The sequence below is a fragment of the Oncorhynchus nerka genome, linkage group LG3, assembly GCF_034236695.1.
Source record: "Oncorhynchus nerka isolate Pitt River linkage group LG3, Oner_Uvic_2.0, whole genome shotgun sequence".
Lineage (NCBI taxonomy): Eukaryota > Metazoa > Chordata > Actinopteri > Salmoniformes > Salmonidae > Oncorhynchus > Oncorhynchus nerka.
Genome location: NC_088398.1, coordinates 17,657,149 through 17,674,227, shown reverse-complemented (window position 1 = coordinate 17,674,227; position 17,079 = coordinate 17,657,149). Strand labels below are relative to the sequence as shown.

The 17,079-nt window shown below is 42.7% G+C and overlaps 1 protein-coding gene across 1 annotated transcript; it reads right to left on the bottom strand.

Moving 5' to 3' along the window:
* Positions 1-979: 979 nt before the first annotated feature.
* Positions 980-11,203, bottom strand: LOC115114538 (gonadotropin-releasing hormone II receptor-like). Its single transcript, XM_029642860.2, has 5 exons — positions 11,181-11,203; positions 8,457-8,495; positions 4,637-5,174; positions 1,573-1,774; positions 980-1,401 (listed from the first exon to the last, which is right to left on the bottom strand). Exons 1-5 carry the CDS (start codon positions 11,201-11,203, stop codon positions 980-982), a joined length of 1,224 nt encoding a protein of 407 aa, XP_029498720.2.
* Between the last annotated feature and the right edge of the window lie 5,876 nt (positions 11,204-17,079).

Here is a 17,079-nt window from a genome sequence, read left to right as displayed (position 1 = left end):
TGTACACTCAGTGTATTATAGTATACTGTAGTTGTGCTTTGGTTTTCAAGCCTGAATGGCTGAAGGGAATGCATGAATAATAAGTACAATACAAATGATGTTTTTCTCCATGACATGCACTGAATGTGACAGTTCTCTGGACTGTTTGTCTTCTGAGTGAAACGGCCAACCATTTTATTGTACCACCTACTGTATTTGTATTTTTTTTTGTAATTTGACAGTTCTGTATAGTGATTCGTGGCTATGGAGATCATCTCATGCAGCCTGGCATTGTAAGGACACAGTGTTGCAGACAGCAGGCAGTGTGACATACTGTAAGCAGCATGGTGTATATATATATCAGGGGACAGCCAAGGGTTTTAATGGTTCGTAGAAAGTTGTGGAACGGCGCTTAAAATGAGTTTGCCTTTCCATGTGATAGTAATTGAAATAGAATGGCATGTGCTTAACTGTTGCTGTATAACTGGATATCCAACGTTGGCAGAAACGTGTTGCAGCCCAGTGGGTTCTGTTCTGCCTCCCTCTGGACCTGTTGGAAACAACGAACCATTCATGTAAGCTCACAAGATCAGGGTGGCTCCCAAGTCTACCTCTGAACTGCCTTAGCCATGGTGCTTAACGCTGTAGATTAGGCCCAGAAAACATATATTTTCTGGGTAAGGTAATCCTGAAGGATTTGAACCCTTCAACCCTTGGCTTCCAAGATAGTTTTGTCTCTTTATCCATCTATCCCTTTCATCTCAGGTTGGGCTTGACCCCTAACTTAAGTGCCTCCTCCCATGTTTCAACAATGTCCTCAAAATGTCAAAGATGGGCGTATAATCAGAGGGGAGATATTCTAGTGGTGCTGTTTAGTCTGTCACTGTCTTCACCTCACAGAATAAGTAGGTCGGTCTACATACTCCTTAGTAGCACTCATTTCCAGGTCTGCTCTCCCTCAGCCCTCCAACCTTACAGATGTACTTACTGTCAGCGCCAGTCATCTACCGTCACCTCCAGTCTCTTTGGTCTGTTCCACACCGGGGGCGTCAGAGTCCTGCTCTCCGCTGTGGGGGCCCTGGTGGGCGGACAGGCGGTCCAGAGACCTGGGCGACATATTAATGTCCCTTCTTCTATAGCACCAGCACATGGCCAGGTCGGCCCGGAATGAGGGCATGTAGAAGCCATAGATGACCGGGTCAAAACATGTGTTCAGGTTGCCGAAGACAAACAGGGCGTGGTGGATGTATTCAGGCGTGACCTGCAGCATCTCCGGCTGGAACCAGTACCAGATACCCAGGAGGTAGTAGGGCGTCCAGCAGACCACGAAGGACATCACGATGATGATGGTCATCTTTAGAGTCTTCATTCGTGCTTTGGGGATCATGTCTGTGCCACTGCGTCTCAGGCAGGACTCGCCAGCTGGAAAAGTATGGCACTGGTTAGTAGCTTCCTAAAGCCAATGTAGCTATCAGATCTCTCCTGAACATTGTTAATGTATAATTAATGTTGGATCAGCATATAGGCCTACTGAGGTTGCCATTTTGGCCATGGTAGTATTGTGGATGCCAGATTGGAATAGCTAGCTTGTACCTTTGTTCCTGTGGAGTTGTTGATTGATCTCAATGAGGATGTGTGTGTAGCAGAAGCTCATGACCAGCAGGGGGAACACGTAGAGAGTGACGAAGTAGAACATGTTGTAGACCGTCTCCTGCCATCGCTCTTTGAAGCTGCCATGGGTCACACACTGGGTGAAGTCTACGCCCTCTGCCTTGATGGCCCGGAAGATGAACAGCTGGGGAACAGGAAGTCACTGAGTAACCACGACATCTAAGATGTATGACAATCCACCTACTGTAAATACAGAAGTACCTTTCACACAGGTATACACTGGGCTACTACAGTACTACTTTAGGTTATGTTGGGGATAATTTAATCTACCTTCAAAGTATAAAACTCAGTTGAGGTCTTGGCTGCTATTTTGTGCCAGAGCACTAGCCAGAAATGGGTGGTTTAATGAGAAAATGCAGTGGCTGAGTCATGTCTGAGGTATTTTCTGATTAATGAATGCAATGGACAGTAGCATCACAATAACTTTCAAGGTGGATCCATACTCTGCAATGGCTTTCAAAATGATTTGGGGACATAAATCACTATGACAGACATATATAAATACTGAATTGATTTCAGATTTTTTTATTTGTTGTTGTTCGCTTTTTGCAACAATGCAATTTTACTTGTTTTCCAATCCCCCATGTATTAATAAAACGTTAGATTGTTTTCAGTGTTTAAATACTTGCTTTGACAACATCTCCCTCCTCCCACTGCTGATGTTGCACTTTCCTAATTCTCAGGGATGTAATCACATTTCACACTCTGGGGGGCACAATTAACTAACTAATATCAGCATGCCAGGAATTTAAAGATTTCTCGCTGAAATGCCTCCTCATTTCCAGGAAGACTCCAGAAGGCATGTCCCTATCTGTCTATCTACCCCCTTGTCCTTGCCCCAGTGCTGCATAGGGGCGGTGATTACGTGGGATCTCTGACGGTGTGGCACTGATACGTATATCATGTTGTGCCCCTCTGCTGCATAGGGGCGGCGATTACGTGGGATCTCTGACGGTGTGGCACTGATACGTATATCATGTTGTGCCCCTCTGCTGCATAGGGGCGGTGATTACGTGGGATCTCAGACGGTGTGGCACTGATACGTAAATCCTGTTGTGCCCCTCTGCACTCTGCAGCCCTGAGAATTAAATTACAGGGGAAGAGCCTGAGGCAAGACATTCAAGATGCTCATGCCCTGTGGTGAATCACTCGCCTACCAGCAGGTGCACTGATAAAACTCCCTAGCAGCCCCGGCGCCACTCTGACAGCAAATTAGGCTTATTTGTCTACTCAGATTAACAAATCTATTCTCACGAGGGACGCGTGCCGCCCCCCCCCCCCCTGAACCTCCCGTCCCACACCTTGACACTCTCCCCCATTCAAGCAAACAGTCACACTCCTGCAGCTTGAAGTAACCCATCCAAACAATGTAGAGAAGCCTGGACTACTTTGAAGTTGTGCTGCAGTAGTATGCCATTACTCTTTGAAACCATTTTACACACTGTGCAAGAATATACCTAAGAATAATCCTAACTACGGTAAGTTATGTACTGTACATTTTCTATTTCCTTAGGCTACATTCTAAATCAGATGACTTGTAATATATTTATTTATGTATTTTTTACAGGGGAAAAAAAGGTGCCCCGCAGTGTGAATTTGAATAGGTTGTAGCCCAAAACAAAATCAAGATCACACTGTGAGGCATCTTTAATTTCCTTTTTTGATACAGACAGGATTGTGTTTTTGATTCAAGGAACACTGTGTCAAAGAGCCAGGGAGATCCCCAGCCTATATTCATTAAATCCCCATCTAGGTCCATCAGTATGTGTGCACAGATGACAGTTGAGATGACAGTTGAGTACAGTACACCATGCAGGAACAGAATCGTAGGTAATGCCTCCTCGTTCGTCACTGTGTGTGTATGCGTGTGTGTGTATTAGATGTACGCTTGACCTTGACCAGATTAATTCAGTATCTGTCACAATTGGTGACCTCAGCCATCCTTTCACCTGTCATCGCCCATCAGCCACTGGGTCGAGAGTGTTAATTGGTACTTGAAACATCTGTGCAAACTGATTGATAATGTGATAATGTGTACACTCCCGCTCAGCCCAGTCAAAGCTCTTCTCTGTCCTGGCACGCCAATTGTGGAATGAGCTTCCCCCTAAAGCTAGGACAACAGAGTCTCTGCCCATCTTCCAAAAACAACTGAAACCCTTCCTCTTCAAAGAATATCTTAAATAAGACATCTTAGTCTCCCCCCCTCGCCACCCACCCAAAAAACTTCTGTATTGAGGCAAAATGTACTCATGACAACTGTGATATGTGGTTATCTCACCTAGCTATCTATTTTTTTAGGTTATTAATGTAATTTTTACCCCCTTTTTCTTACAAATTTTGTGATTCCGATCTTGTCTCATCGCTGCCAGGCTCGGGAGAGGCGAAAGTTGAGTCATGCGTCCTCCGTAACATGACCTGACCAAAAGACGCTTCTTAACACCTGCCCCCGTAACCTGGAAGCCAACTGCACCAATATGTTGGGGGAAACACCGTTCAACTGACGACGAGGTCAGCCTGCAGGTCGCCCGGCCCACCACAAGGAGTCACTAGAGCGTGATGAGCAAAGTAAAGCCCACCCGGCCAAACCCTCCCCTAACCCTACGATGCTGGATCAATTGTGCTCCGCCATATGGGACTCCAGGTCACGGCCGGTGATCAAACCCTAGGCTGTAATGACACCACAACATGGCGATGCAGTGCCTTAGACCGCTGCACCACTCGGGAGGCCCTCACCTAGCTATCTTAAGATGAATGCACTTACTCTAAGTAGCTTTGGATAAAAGCATCTGCTAAATTGCTCAAATGTAAATATATATTTCTAAGTGCCTTGACTAACCCACAGCTAGAGCTGCACTTGGCATGAACACGACATCTCAACAACATACCAGGACTTATCAAAATCACTTTCACTTTAAGGAATTTACCTTGAATTTCTTGGAGTGCCACACTATTTATAGTAAATAAGGCTACCAGGGTTTTAACTCACCTGTGGTAAAGCCAGAAGCACGCTGAGGCCCCAGGCCATACCCAGCATCCTCTTGTTCCGGTGGTGGGAGTTGAGTGAGTCCAGCGGGTGCAGGATGGCGTGGTGCCTGTCCAAACTGACCACCACCAGGATGAAGGCTGACGAGTGCATGGCAAACAGCTTGAGGAAGCATAGCATCTTACACATGGCGTCCCCGCCATACCACTGCACCGTGATGTTCCAAATGGCGTCCAGTGGCATCACCACAAAGGTCATCATCAGGTCGGCGGCGGCCAGGCTCATGATGAGTGGTCGCAGGTGAGAAGCCAGGCGCCGGCCACGCCCCCGGCACACACTGACCAATAATGCAAGGTTGCTGCAGGCGGCAAATAGGAAGAGGATTAAGGTGGCGCCGACACGGAATTGGGCGGCTCGGGTGAAGGTGGGCGCCTCCCAGTCAACCAGAGGGGGAAACTGGGACATGTTTGAGAGGGCGGGTTGCATTGACCCGGTGACACCCACTAATGGAGGCCTCAGGAGGGACAGGTTGCCAGACATCCTGGGTTGGAAAAGACAAGGTTTGTATGAATGACTGTAGATAAAGTAAAACATGTATATCCTTATCGTGATTACATACATTATTATCATATACACATCAAAGTTTTTATGTGCCGTCAGTTATTCTACATTGCTCTTGATAGGATAAGTGATTATTAATGTAAAATAAGACCTCATGCGACTGAGAAACAGCATACACTACATTAATATGGTTGTTTTTCATTTCACCACTTAGTCCACCAACCAACTCATCAGAGAGAAGCGTACTCACTGGGCACACCACATCATTTCAACGTGGATAATTGGGTAATATTTGGTTGAGAAGTTGATCAATGAGATTACAACATATATTCACCCACTCAAGAAGACAGCCAAAAGTTAGTTGAATTGCCAATGTGTTATCACTATGCTTTCAACCATCTAAAAGCACAACCAAATTCCAATGGAAAAACAATGTCTGATTTTCGGTTTTATTTGTCACCCAAATGTCTATCACTGCACTTTCAACCATCTAAAACCACAGCAAAGTTAAAATGGGGATACAATGTCAGATATTTTGTTTTTAAATAAAAAATGTAAAAAACATTTTTTAGCCTTTATTTAACTAGGCATGTCAGTTAAGAACAAATTCTTATTTACAATGACGGCCTACCCCAGACGATGCTGGGCCATTTTTGCACCGCCCTATGGAACTCTCAAACACAGCTGGATGTGATACAGCCTGTTGTGGCCATCCTGTCTGGGTTGCCCCCCCCCCTTGGGTTGTGCCGTGGCGGAGATCTTTGTGGGCTATACTCAGCCTTGTCTCAGGATGGTAAGTTGGTGGTTGAAGATATCCCTCTAGTGGTGTGGGGGCTGTGCTTTGGCAAAGTGGGTGGGGTTATATCCTTCCTGTTTGGCCCTGTCCGGGGGTGTCCTCGGATGGGGCCACAGTGTCTCCTGACCCCTCCTGTCTCAGCCTCCAGTATTTATGCTGGAGTAGTTTATGTGTCGGGGGGCTGGGGTCAGTTAGTTATATCTGGAGTACTTCTCCTGTCCTATTCGGTGTCCTGTGTGAATCTAAGTGTGCGTTCTCTAATTCTCTCCTTCTCTCTTTCTTTCTCTCTCTCGGAGGACCTGAGCCCTAGGACCATGCCCCAGGACTACCTGACATGATGACTCCTTGCTGTCCCCAGTCCACCTGGCCATGTTGCTGTTCCAGTTTCAACTGACCTGAGCCCTAGGACCATGCCCCAGGACTACCTGACATGATGACTCCTTGCTGTCCCCAGTCCACCTGGCCATGCTGCTGCTCCAGTTTCAACTTCCACCTGACTGTGCTGCTGCTCCAGTTTCAACTGTTCTGCCTTATTATTATTCGACCATGCTGGTCATTTATGAACATTTGAACATCTTGGCCATGTTCTGTTATAATCTCCACCCGGCACAGCCAGAAGAGGACTGGCCACCCCACATAGCCTGGTTTCTTCCTAGGTTTTGGCCTTTCTAGGGAGTTTTTCCTAGCCACCGTGCTTCTACACCTGCATTGCTTGCTGTTTGGGGTTTTAGGCTGGGTTTCTGTACAGCACTTTGAGATATCAGCTGATGTACGAAGGGCTATATAAATAAATTTGATTTGATTTGATTTGAATCGAACCAGGGACTGTAATGACACCGTCTTGCACTGAGATGCAGTGCCTTAGACCGCTGCACCACTCGAGAGACGTTAATGTTTAATGTGTTATCACTGTGTTTAATTAATCTAATAGCAGAACCAAATGACCTGTATTGCTTTTGAGATTACATTAATGCCGTTCGAGATTCTGTGCAGATTGTTACAGCAATTGTGAAAATCTTCATTGACCTGCAAGGTCCTACGCATACTATCTTGAACATGCATGTTTTATATGATTACATAAGAAGAAATGTATAGTTACAGTAACCTAAAAATGTGCCAATGGACGTATTACTAATTTTAAGGTTGAATGTTACATTAGTTTGGAAGATAGTCTTAACTTTAGGCTATTTACTCTATTACAAAAGTAATATTGAATTCTGTTTGGTTGACAACTCAACCAAATATCAACATATACAGGAGATGTATATACTGCTTGGATAGTTAAAGCTAAGCCACTGTCTTAATCCATTTCTTTAACTTATATTTTTGGTTGAGTTGGAGACGTGAATCCAACATCTAATTTGTTAACTTGTAGACAAGTTAATAGGCTATATATTGTATTTCAAAAGTGATATTGAATTGTTTTTGGTTGTAAATGCAACCAAATATCAACATCTGAAGGAGATTTATATTCTGCTTGGATAGTTCCATCTGTACCACTGATTTAGTTTGGCTTTAATTGCAGTTTGTCTACAAATTAATCATTGATATGTTGGATTCATGTCTGTATCTCAATAAATAAATAAAAGTTAAAGAATAGGACTAAATCAAATGAAATCATACTTTAAATGCACCTTAAATGACATTTGTATTGTCTATTTTTTTGTTGAATTCTGGGTTTAATTGAAAGAATAGCTGTTGAGGACTTTTCAGGCCTAAATAGCATCATTGATGTTATATGAGTGATAAAGTATGGTCACATTTCATTTGCTCTGTTAAACCTACCCGTTGGAATGGCTTTAATAGCAACAGTGAATCTATTTAGTTTTTAAGTGTAGATTTCCCAACAATATTTCTCATGATTGCACATTAGTAATAGTCAGTGACAAATATCATAGCTAAGCAGGGCTGGGATTGGTTAAAACCTTAAAACCCTGGATGGGAGACCAAAGGGTAGATTCTCCAGTAGGAGGTACTGCCCAGCCTATTGTTGTTTTCTGACAGTGGATTATTTAACGTTGAAGATCTAACCTTGTTTTAAAGGTGCAAATTCAACATATTTCACACACGGTTTGTCCATGTTTAAAAATGGTTACCATAATGACATAATCCTGAGGCTGAAATTTCACCCTCAAAACCACAATTGATGACTTTTTAAAAATCCAATGTATTTTCCATGCAGATTCCACATCACAATACGTTGGCAAATTAAGTTGAAACATCGTTGATTCAACCAGTTTATGCATGGTGGGTAATGGTATCAAGATGATAAACAATTATCCGAATGACAGAATCGCACGGTGACATATTGTAATCTCCTGGTAATCAGAATATGACGCTGCCTGTTATTGCTCAACTATACACAGAAGGCCAGTGGAGAAGTATGGGTATTCAACACACTGTTTTGTCACGAATGAGACGAGGCAGTCTCCTCTGCTAATAACAAACCTCTGTGGTATAACTCACACAGTAATCGCACCAGCGCTGCATCTTCCTTTCTCATAACTGCTGTTTTTATGGCTCTAGTTGGCCTCCCAAATATCCCTCTATTCTGTTAGCTAGACACAGGTTTGGCATGTCAGCTAAACTCTTGTCCAGTGTAACATATTTATCTGACGTCTTGAACACCAGGCAAATGGCCATATTGATGCTACTGTAATTTTCACAACAGATGTTTGGGAGGAAATGTACATAGCATGTATGCTTGAATGGAAGGCTCTGTGTGGAATTGGACTTGGGATAAAAAAAAAATTTTTTTTTATTTATTTCACCTTTATTTAACCAGGTAGGCTAGTTGAGAACAAGTTCTCATTTGCAACTGCGACCTGGCCAAGATAAAGCATAGCAGTGTGAACAGACAACACAGAGTTACACATGGAGTAAACAATTAACAAGTCAATAACACAGTAGAAAAAAAAGAGGGAGTCTATAATGCTCTGTATTGAAAAAACAGACATTAAATCCTATGCTTAATAAGCAATACCGGACCTACTGTTTCAAAGAGGCTGTAGTGTTGGTGAGAAGCATTGCAATCATTTCTTTGGAAAACAGTGATCCAACCTGATCCGATTCTGTGACCCCAATTGGGTTGTAATAGAGGCCTTTACCTACCAGTAAATAACCACGTTGACTCTAACCATGATGGATCTGTTTTTATACCACTTTTTTTTATGGCCAATGCAATCAGCCCACACACAGAGCACAATAACATGGCCTGTGTTGTGTCCTAGCCCCAGAGGACTGCAATCAGTGCCCTATAGCATCATTGTGTGCACTGTTTGTGGACTGTGATTCATAATGGCACAGTGACGTACAGTACACCATGGACCATAGTGGGGGAGTGAGATGTGTTTGCACATAAAAGTGTAATGACAAAGCCTCAAAGTGAGAGGCTGATCCAGGAGGACTTCGTGTACTGTATATCACACACATTTCAGAGGTAATAAGGTTGGAAATAGGATTATGATAGAATGATCAGATAAATTATCTGTATTCATCATCATTCATTTGATCTTACAGCATAATATCAAAGGAGATAAGATTATCAGACAGTATGTCACAGTGACTATACATCTTCTCTTAGCAAGTGCAGTAGATTTAAACACCACCAATCAAACACATGGACTGTTCACCTAGAGTAAGATGGAATGACACTGGACCTGGAAACACGAAAAGCCAGTGTTGTTTAGGCTACATGTGCCATCTGCCTGATGTCTATTGGCTTGAAAGTCGATGTAGAGGACTGCAGAGCCTGACCTTACCCCACTCCAGAGCTGTCAACACACTCTCCAAACACATTGCCCTGTGAATACTAAAGAAGAAGATCATGTGTTTGACCGGGAGACTTCTGCTATCCGCCAGAGAGAAATGTCACACCAGAATGTCCCAAAAAAGCCAACTGGTGCCATGGATTCTCCATTAGCTCATTTAGTTTGTCAGCCTACCCTGGGAATGAATGGAGTTTATACATTTTTTAACAAAGGGCATTGTCATGTGTAATGACTCATATGCAGAGATGGTGTTCGTTCTTGGTTTGTAACACAGAGAAAGGCACATTAGATTGATATAATGGTCAATTTCAGCCTCTTCTGACCATGACTTGTTTCTATTCGGCCCCGTCAGATCCCTGATGGCCCCAGTACTGATGCTGAGAACATTGACACAACACTGCACTTAAAGTAGCAGCACAAAGACAGCCTTTCTTGTTGTCTCCTTGATATACACTGCTCAAAAAAATAAAGGGAACACTAAAATAACACATCCTAGATCTGAATGAATGAAATATTCTTATTAAATCATTTTTTCTTTACATAGTTGAATGTGCTGACAACAAAATCATACAAAAATTATCAATGGAAATCAAATGTATCAACCCATGGAGGTCTGGATTTGGAGTCACACTCAAAATTAAAGTGGAAAACCACACTACAGGCTGATCCAACTTTGATGTAATGTCCTTAAAACAAGTCAAAATGAGGCTCAGTAGTGTGTGTGGCCTCCATGTGCCTGTATGACCTCCCTACAACGCCTGGGCATGTTCCTGATGAGGTGGCGGATGGTCTCCTGAGGGATCTCCTCCCAGACCTGGACTAAAGCATCCGCCAACTCCTGGACAGTCTGTGGTGCAATGTGGTGTTGGTGGATGGAGCGAGACATGATGTCCCAGATGTGCTCAATTGGATTCAGGTCTGGGGAACGGGCGGGCCAGTCCATAGCATCAATGCCTTCCTCTTGCAGGAACTGCTGACACACTCCAGCCACATGAGGTCTAGCATTGTCTTGCATTAGGAGGAACCCAGGGCCAACCGCACCAGCATATGGTCTCACAAGGGTACTGAGGATCTCATCTCGGTACCTAATGGCAGTCAGGCTACTTCTGGCGAGCACATGGAGGGCTGTGTGGCCCCCCAAAGAAATGCCACCCCACACCATGACTGACCCACCACCAAACCGGTCATGCTGGAGGATGTTGCAGGCAGCAGAACGTTCTCCATGGCGTCTCCAGATTGTCACGTCTGTCACATGTGCTCAGTGTGAACCTGCTTTCATTTGCCAATCTTGGTGTTCTCTGGCAAATGCCAAACGTCCTGCACGGTGTTGGGCTGTAAGCACAACCCCCACCTGTGGACGTCGGGCCCTCATACCACCCTCATGGAGTCTGTTTCTGACCATTTGAGCAGACACATGCACATTTGTGGCCTGCTGGAGGTCATTTTGCAGGGCTCTGGCAGTGCTCCTCCTGCTCCTCCTTGCACAAAGGCGGAGGTAGCGATCCTGCTGCTGGGTTGTTGCCCTCTTACGGCCTCCTCCACGTCTCCTGATGTACTGGCCTGTCTCCTGGTAGCGCCTCCATGCTCTGGACACTACGCTGACAGACACAGCAAACCTTCTTGCCACAGCTCGCATTGATGTGTCATCCTGGATGAGCTGCACTACCTGAGCCACTTGTGTGGGTTGTAGACTCCGTCTCATGCTACCACTAGAGTAAAAGCACCGCCAGCATTCAAAAGTGACCAAAACATCATCCAGGAAGCATAGGAACTGAGAAGTGGTCTGTGGTTATCACCTGCAGAACCACTCCTTTATTGGGGGTGTCTTGCTAATTGCCTATAATTTCCACCTGTTGTCTATTCCATTTGCACGACAGCATGTGACATTTATTGTCAATCAGTGTTGCTTCCTAAGTGGACAGTTTGATTTCACAGAAGTGTGATTGACTTGGAGTTACATTGTGTTGTTTAAGTGTTCCCTTTATTTTTTTAAGCAGTGTAGAATACCCAACCATATCCCCCTTTCAGTTTAGATGACCTTGGACCAAGTGTGTGTGTCCTTATGCCACACACACACTCCCTCTCTCTATCACTTTGTCTCTCTCACCATCTCACTTTAATTAATTCAACATTAATTATGCCTTTCCTATGCCACACACACACACACTTTCTCTCTCACCATCTCACTCTCATTGACTAAGTCTTTCAACGCTGATCCTCACGCTGTCTCCTCTCAGTATGTTAACATTTTCAAACCGAAGTCTTGAATGGGTGTTAATCATGTAATAGAATGCTGAGTTATTTTTAGTGGCTGTGACTGTTCTTCCATCCACTGAAGAATAAATGGCACCGGCACGCGAAGGTGTCTGAAGGACATTGGGGATCAAGTTTCACGCAGTTAATTGATCATCCCAGCATGCACCAGTAGCCTACTAGGGACTAGGGCAGTGTTTACAGTGTACATTCATTAATTATTTTTTGGCGTCACTGCAAAGCGGTGGTAATATAAATCCTATATCGAAACCCCGAGCCATTCTACTCTTGAGCAAGGCAGTTAACCCCCAACAACTGCTTCCCGGGCGCCGTGAACGTTGTAAGGCAGCTCCCCGCACCTATCTGATTCAGAGGGGTTGGGTTAAATGCGGAAGACATATTTCGGTTGGCGTCACTGCTTTTGCTATATTAGTGTGTGTGTAAGGTAAAAGTTCGCGGTCGATTCGGAAACTGCAGCAATCTGATGGATGGGTCAATGGGATTACAAACTTTAAGTGGAGGGAAAAACCTTTAACCTAACCTTTGAAAATGGAAGGTAAAACAAATAAAGTATAAGACCTATATTAAGACCTATATATTTGTAACGTTTTGCCTTTATATTTTGGACATTTGTTTGTTATCATGTTGTAACTGGACAAGAAGCGTAGATATGCAGGGATATTGCATATTTTATTCTATTGATTGTTTCGTACCATATAGTCCTTTAACAAATTAGGATATTTATTGATTGTTATGCCACTATAATGTAGGCTATACAACAGTTAGTCCAATTTATCCTATAGCACGTTTATGTATGCTAGTCATCTGTCCACATAATGACAACATGCAGTGAGATATATTACAGGACTATGCTCACTCTTACCTTGTTTAACGCTCAACTCACTTGGAATTCGCGCATTCCCTCACAATACGCCACAAAGCACACTTTCTCTCTGATACAATGTTGTGTATTCCAATTGATCAGCTAAACCGTCATGCAATGAAATATAAGTATTATCTTCAGTTACCGCAGTATCAAAAATAATTGAAACCCCAAATTACGTATTCTTCTCCAAAGTAGGCCTACAACAATTTCAGCGTTTCGGATGATCCATCTTTCACTCAGTTTTCTTTTTGTATATGTCAATATCCAAGGGAGTTTCCCAAATGATCCAATGTCCAATCCTTGTCCGTCTCCGAGGTTGGTGAAATAGGTTCTGCAGCTACAGTGCAGTTCAACAGACCACTCTATCCCACTACTTGCGTTCATCAAAAATAGACATGGGAGGGGAGCTGTCCATACACGCAGGTGCTGAAGTGCTGAAAATAAACCTGGTGCATCAAAAGCATAGACTACAGATTATTTGGCAATACTGATTTGCAGGCGCGTGCACAATATGGGTCTACCTGTGCCAGAACACCTGCCCCTTTTCCCTCCCACTTGCCAAGTGTTCTTTTGTGTGGCGGTATAATTTTCTATTTTTTGTATACAGTTTTTGTCATTGTTGTTCTGAACCCACTTCCACCTAGTCGTCGCGATGACGTCAAATTCGCCACCCCACACCTCCACCCCAACCGTTTGTCTGCCTTGAATGGAGCTCATGTGAGCCCGGTTGTGACTTTTTCCACAGTCTTCCCTGCATGGAGATTAGTGCTGAGCGATTAGGGCTTTATGAGGTAGGTTCGGTTTCGATTTCGGTTTATTTTTTAGACATTAAATGCACTATGCATTATGTGGGTCGAATGTCGTAACAACACAGAATAAAACAATTAAAAGTAAAAAAAATAATAACATATGTCTAAAAATAACAAAAAAAATAATCGACATATTCTGTATATATATATCATGTTAGTGATGCCCATTACTGTTTATTTATTTATTATTAACCATATTTTATTAAAGTAAAGTGAATAAATTATGTTTTATTTGATTACTTTATTATTTAATTCCAAGTCATCATTCCATCTCTATAGACCTGCTGCCTATGCAGTCTGACAAAAATCAACATTTTAGTAGTTCTTCAAAGTAAATAAGACATGCTTTATTGACAGCTGAATGCCAAGTATCAATCACCCCGTGTCTGCTCCACACCGTTCTTATTATAGCTCAGTGCTCCACACAGACCGGACAAGTATGCAGGTGCGCAATGGATTATTGTCATTGTAGTTCATTACCATGTTTTCTGTGCTAATGTATGTAGAATATTGGCCTGTTGGAAACTAAACCTACTACATTGCATAGTTCAGGCTTGATCCGATTTATCTCTACATAAACTGCCCATTGAGCTGACAGAAAAAACTCTAACAAAATGGAATTCAAATAATTTAAACGTACATTGGTCAATTAGTTGTTTAAAAACCAAAAAATAACCGACATTTCGGTTACTTCATCATGCATTTCCTTATACAATCATAGCAGCGGGAGCGGTGCTAGAGGTGCTGCAGCACTCCTGATAAGGGAATGCACGTTATTGACAATGAGGGATACCTGGAGAAAATCGGACCTCCCTGAAATTAAAATGGATGGCCCTCCCTTCAGTAAAATATATGTTTACCTGACCCACTCTGAAAGCTTGAAAAAAAAGTGACCCTCCCCTATACCCAAAATAATAATTCAAAGAAAGTGGATAACAGAGAACATGCCTACGTTTACCCTCACGCCTATTATAGACAATGGCTGGGTTTCCCAAAAGCATCGTAGCACTAAGATCATCTTAACTCCACTGACACTAAATGGACAGATATCTTAGTGCTACGATGCTTTTATGAGACCCAGGCCAGAGTCTTAGATATGCAGTTTTAGAAAATGTTATTCGTGTTGTACGCATTACATAGCAAAGTAGCTTGAAGATTGTGGATTTGCAGACAATTGTAGGGATGAAAAGATACCCATTATATTTGCAGTCCGAATTTCTTTTGCCTTTTATAAACACATTTCTTGCAATTCTACGTCGTTTTACATGACTGGAGAAAAGCTGAATTTAAAAAAAATACCGCAACAGAACATGACAACGAATGAGTGCATGCTGCAGCACCAAAGACATTTAGATTTCTATAAAGGCTATTGTTAAAAAAAGAGGATAGTCTAAGTTTGGAATAGTGCTAAAGTTGTTGATCAACTGTAAAAATGTTGAGCAACAGAATCAGTTACAACTAAATTATCTGATCATCAATGACTTAGAGAAAAAGCCATTTGTTATTTAACACATAGGTTTAAGGTTAAGGTTGAATTTATTTGCACAAGAAGAAAATAAGTGATAAACAACAATACAGTTAAAAACAAATAAATAAAAAACGGTGTGCAAGTGTGGTTGGAAGCCCAAGGGCTTATAAAAATAAAATAAAAAACACAAAAACTATATTCAATACATAAGTACAAAAATAAAAAAGGCTTGCTAAAGCAGACACCCTTTTTTCTCCCCATTTTTGTGGTATCCAAATTGGTAGTTACAGTCTTGTCCCATCGCTGCAACTCCCTACGTACTCAGGAGAGGCAAAGGTCAAGAGCCGTGCGTTCTCCGAAACATGACCCAGCCAAGCTGCACTGCTTTTTGACACAATGCCCGCTTAACCCGGAAGCCAGCCGTACCAATGTGTCAGAGGAAACACCGTACACCTGGCGTGCATGCGTCCGACCCGCCACAGGAGTCGCTAGAGCACAATGGGACAAGGAAATCTCGGCCTGCCAAACCCTCTCCTAACCCGGACAACGCTGGGCCAATTGTGCGCTGCCTCGTGGGTCTCCCAGTCACGGCCAGCTGTGACACAGCCTGAGATCGAAACCGGGTCTGTAGTGAAGCCTCAAGTATGGCGATGCAGTGCCTTAGACCACTGCACCACTCGAGAGGCCCCCGCAAATTGATTTTAACAAAACAATTGGTCCCCCCAAAAATGCGTCCCTCTGTTGAATTTCAAAATTCAGATGTGGCCCTCGAGCCAAAAAGTTTGCCCACCCTTGGCCTATAGTATAGGCTATGGATCATTTTATTGAGACCACCCTAGGCATGCTTGATATTGCACACCCAGTAGAAAATCAGGGATGAGGGGCATCATACTAATTCTAAAACACTGAACAATATGACATTTAATCGATTACAAATTACATGACCCTCACCTGGACAAAAAAAAAAAAAAAAAAAAAAAAAAAAAAAAGACTAAACCCTCCCCCTGACTGAAATTGAAAAAGCATGACCCTCCTCTGGGTAACAATGGTGTACATTTCCACCTCTCCCTAAATTGAAATACATTTGCAAAAGTTAGAGTTACTGCTGTCTGTTCAGTAAGAAATGGAATAATTCAGAATAGTCTACTACACCATGAATTGGGAGGTGCTGGAACAAAAAGTGAGCACGAGGCGGGGTGCTCTCAGTTACTCACTTTTTGTTCCAGCACCTCCCGATTTACAAGTTAATCACTGAACACAGGTAGTCTAGAATCTAGCTAACCACCATATACTAAATTATCCACACAAGCCACATATCACGAGTTAGAAGATTGAATAATAAGGTATATTATGAAGTTATTATTTAACAGCATTGAAGATAAATCCTAAATCAGTAAAAAAACAAATCAAGCTAGCTAACTAGCAGATTTACATCAATCATCAACGATCAGCTGATCATCTTTTCCCAATGTCAATCATGTCTTTAGGAGGCACTGTAACTAGCTTGCTTTCAATTTGTGATGAGTTTGTGTGTTGTTGCAGATCTAAATAGGCCTATGCTAAAAGAAAATGATTTAAACAGAGGCCTTTAGTAGGCTATGTTCGGAATTTCGAGATGGTTAACAATTCTGAAAGTAAAAATAAAATATATATATATTTTGTTTAAATTGAGTTGAGCAGGGGGTGCCCTTTTTCATGTTGAGTACCTGCCCTCTGAAAGGTCTGAAGTTAAAAAAACATTTTGAATACGGTTTACTCGCTTTCAGATTGAAAATTATCCGTCCACATTTTATTAACCATTTAAATCGAACCAGTTTATTAACCAGTTAATCAAAGATAATTAGATATATTAGGTGAGATTCGATAGAGACCGACTCCGAAGAGTCAGAAGTTACGACAGCAC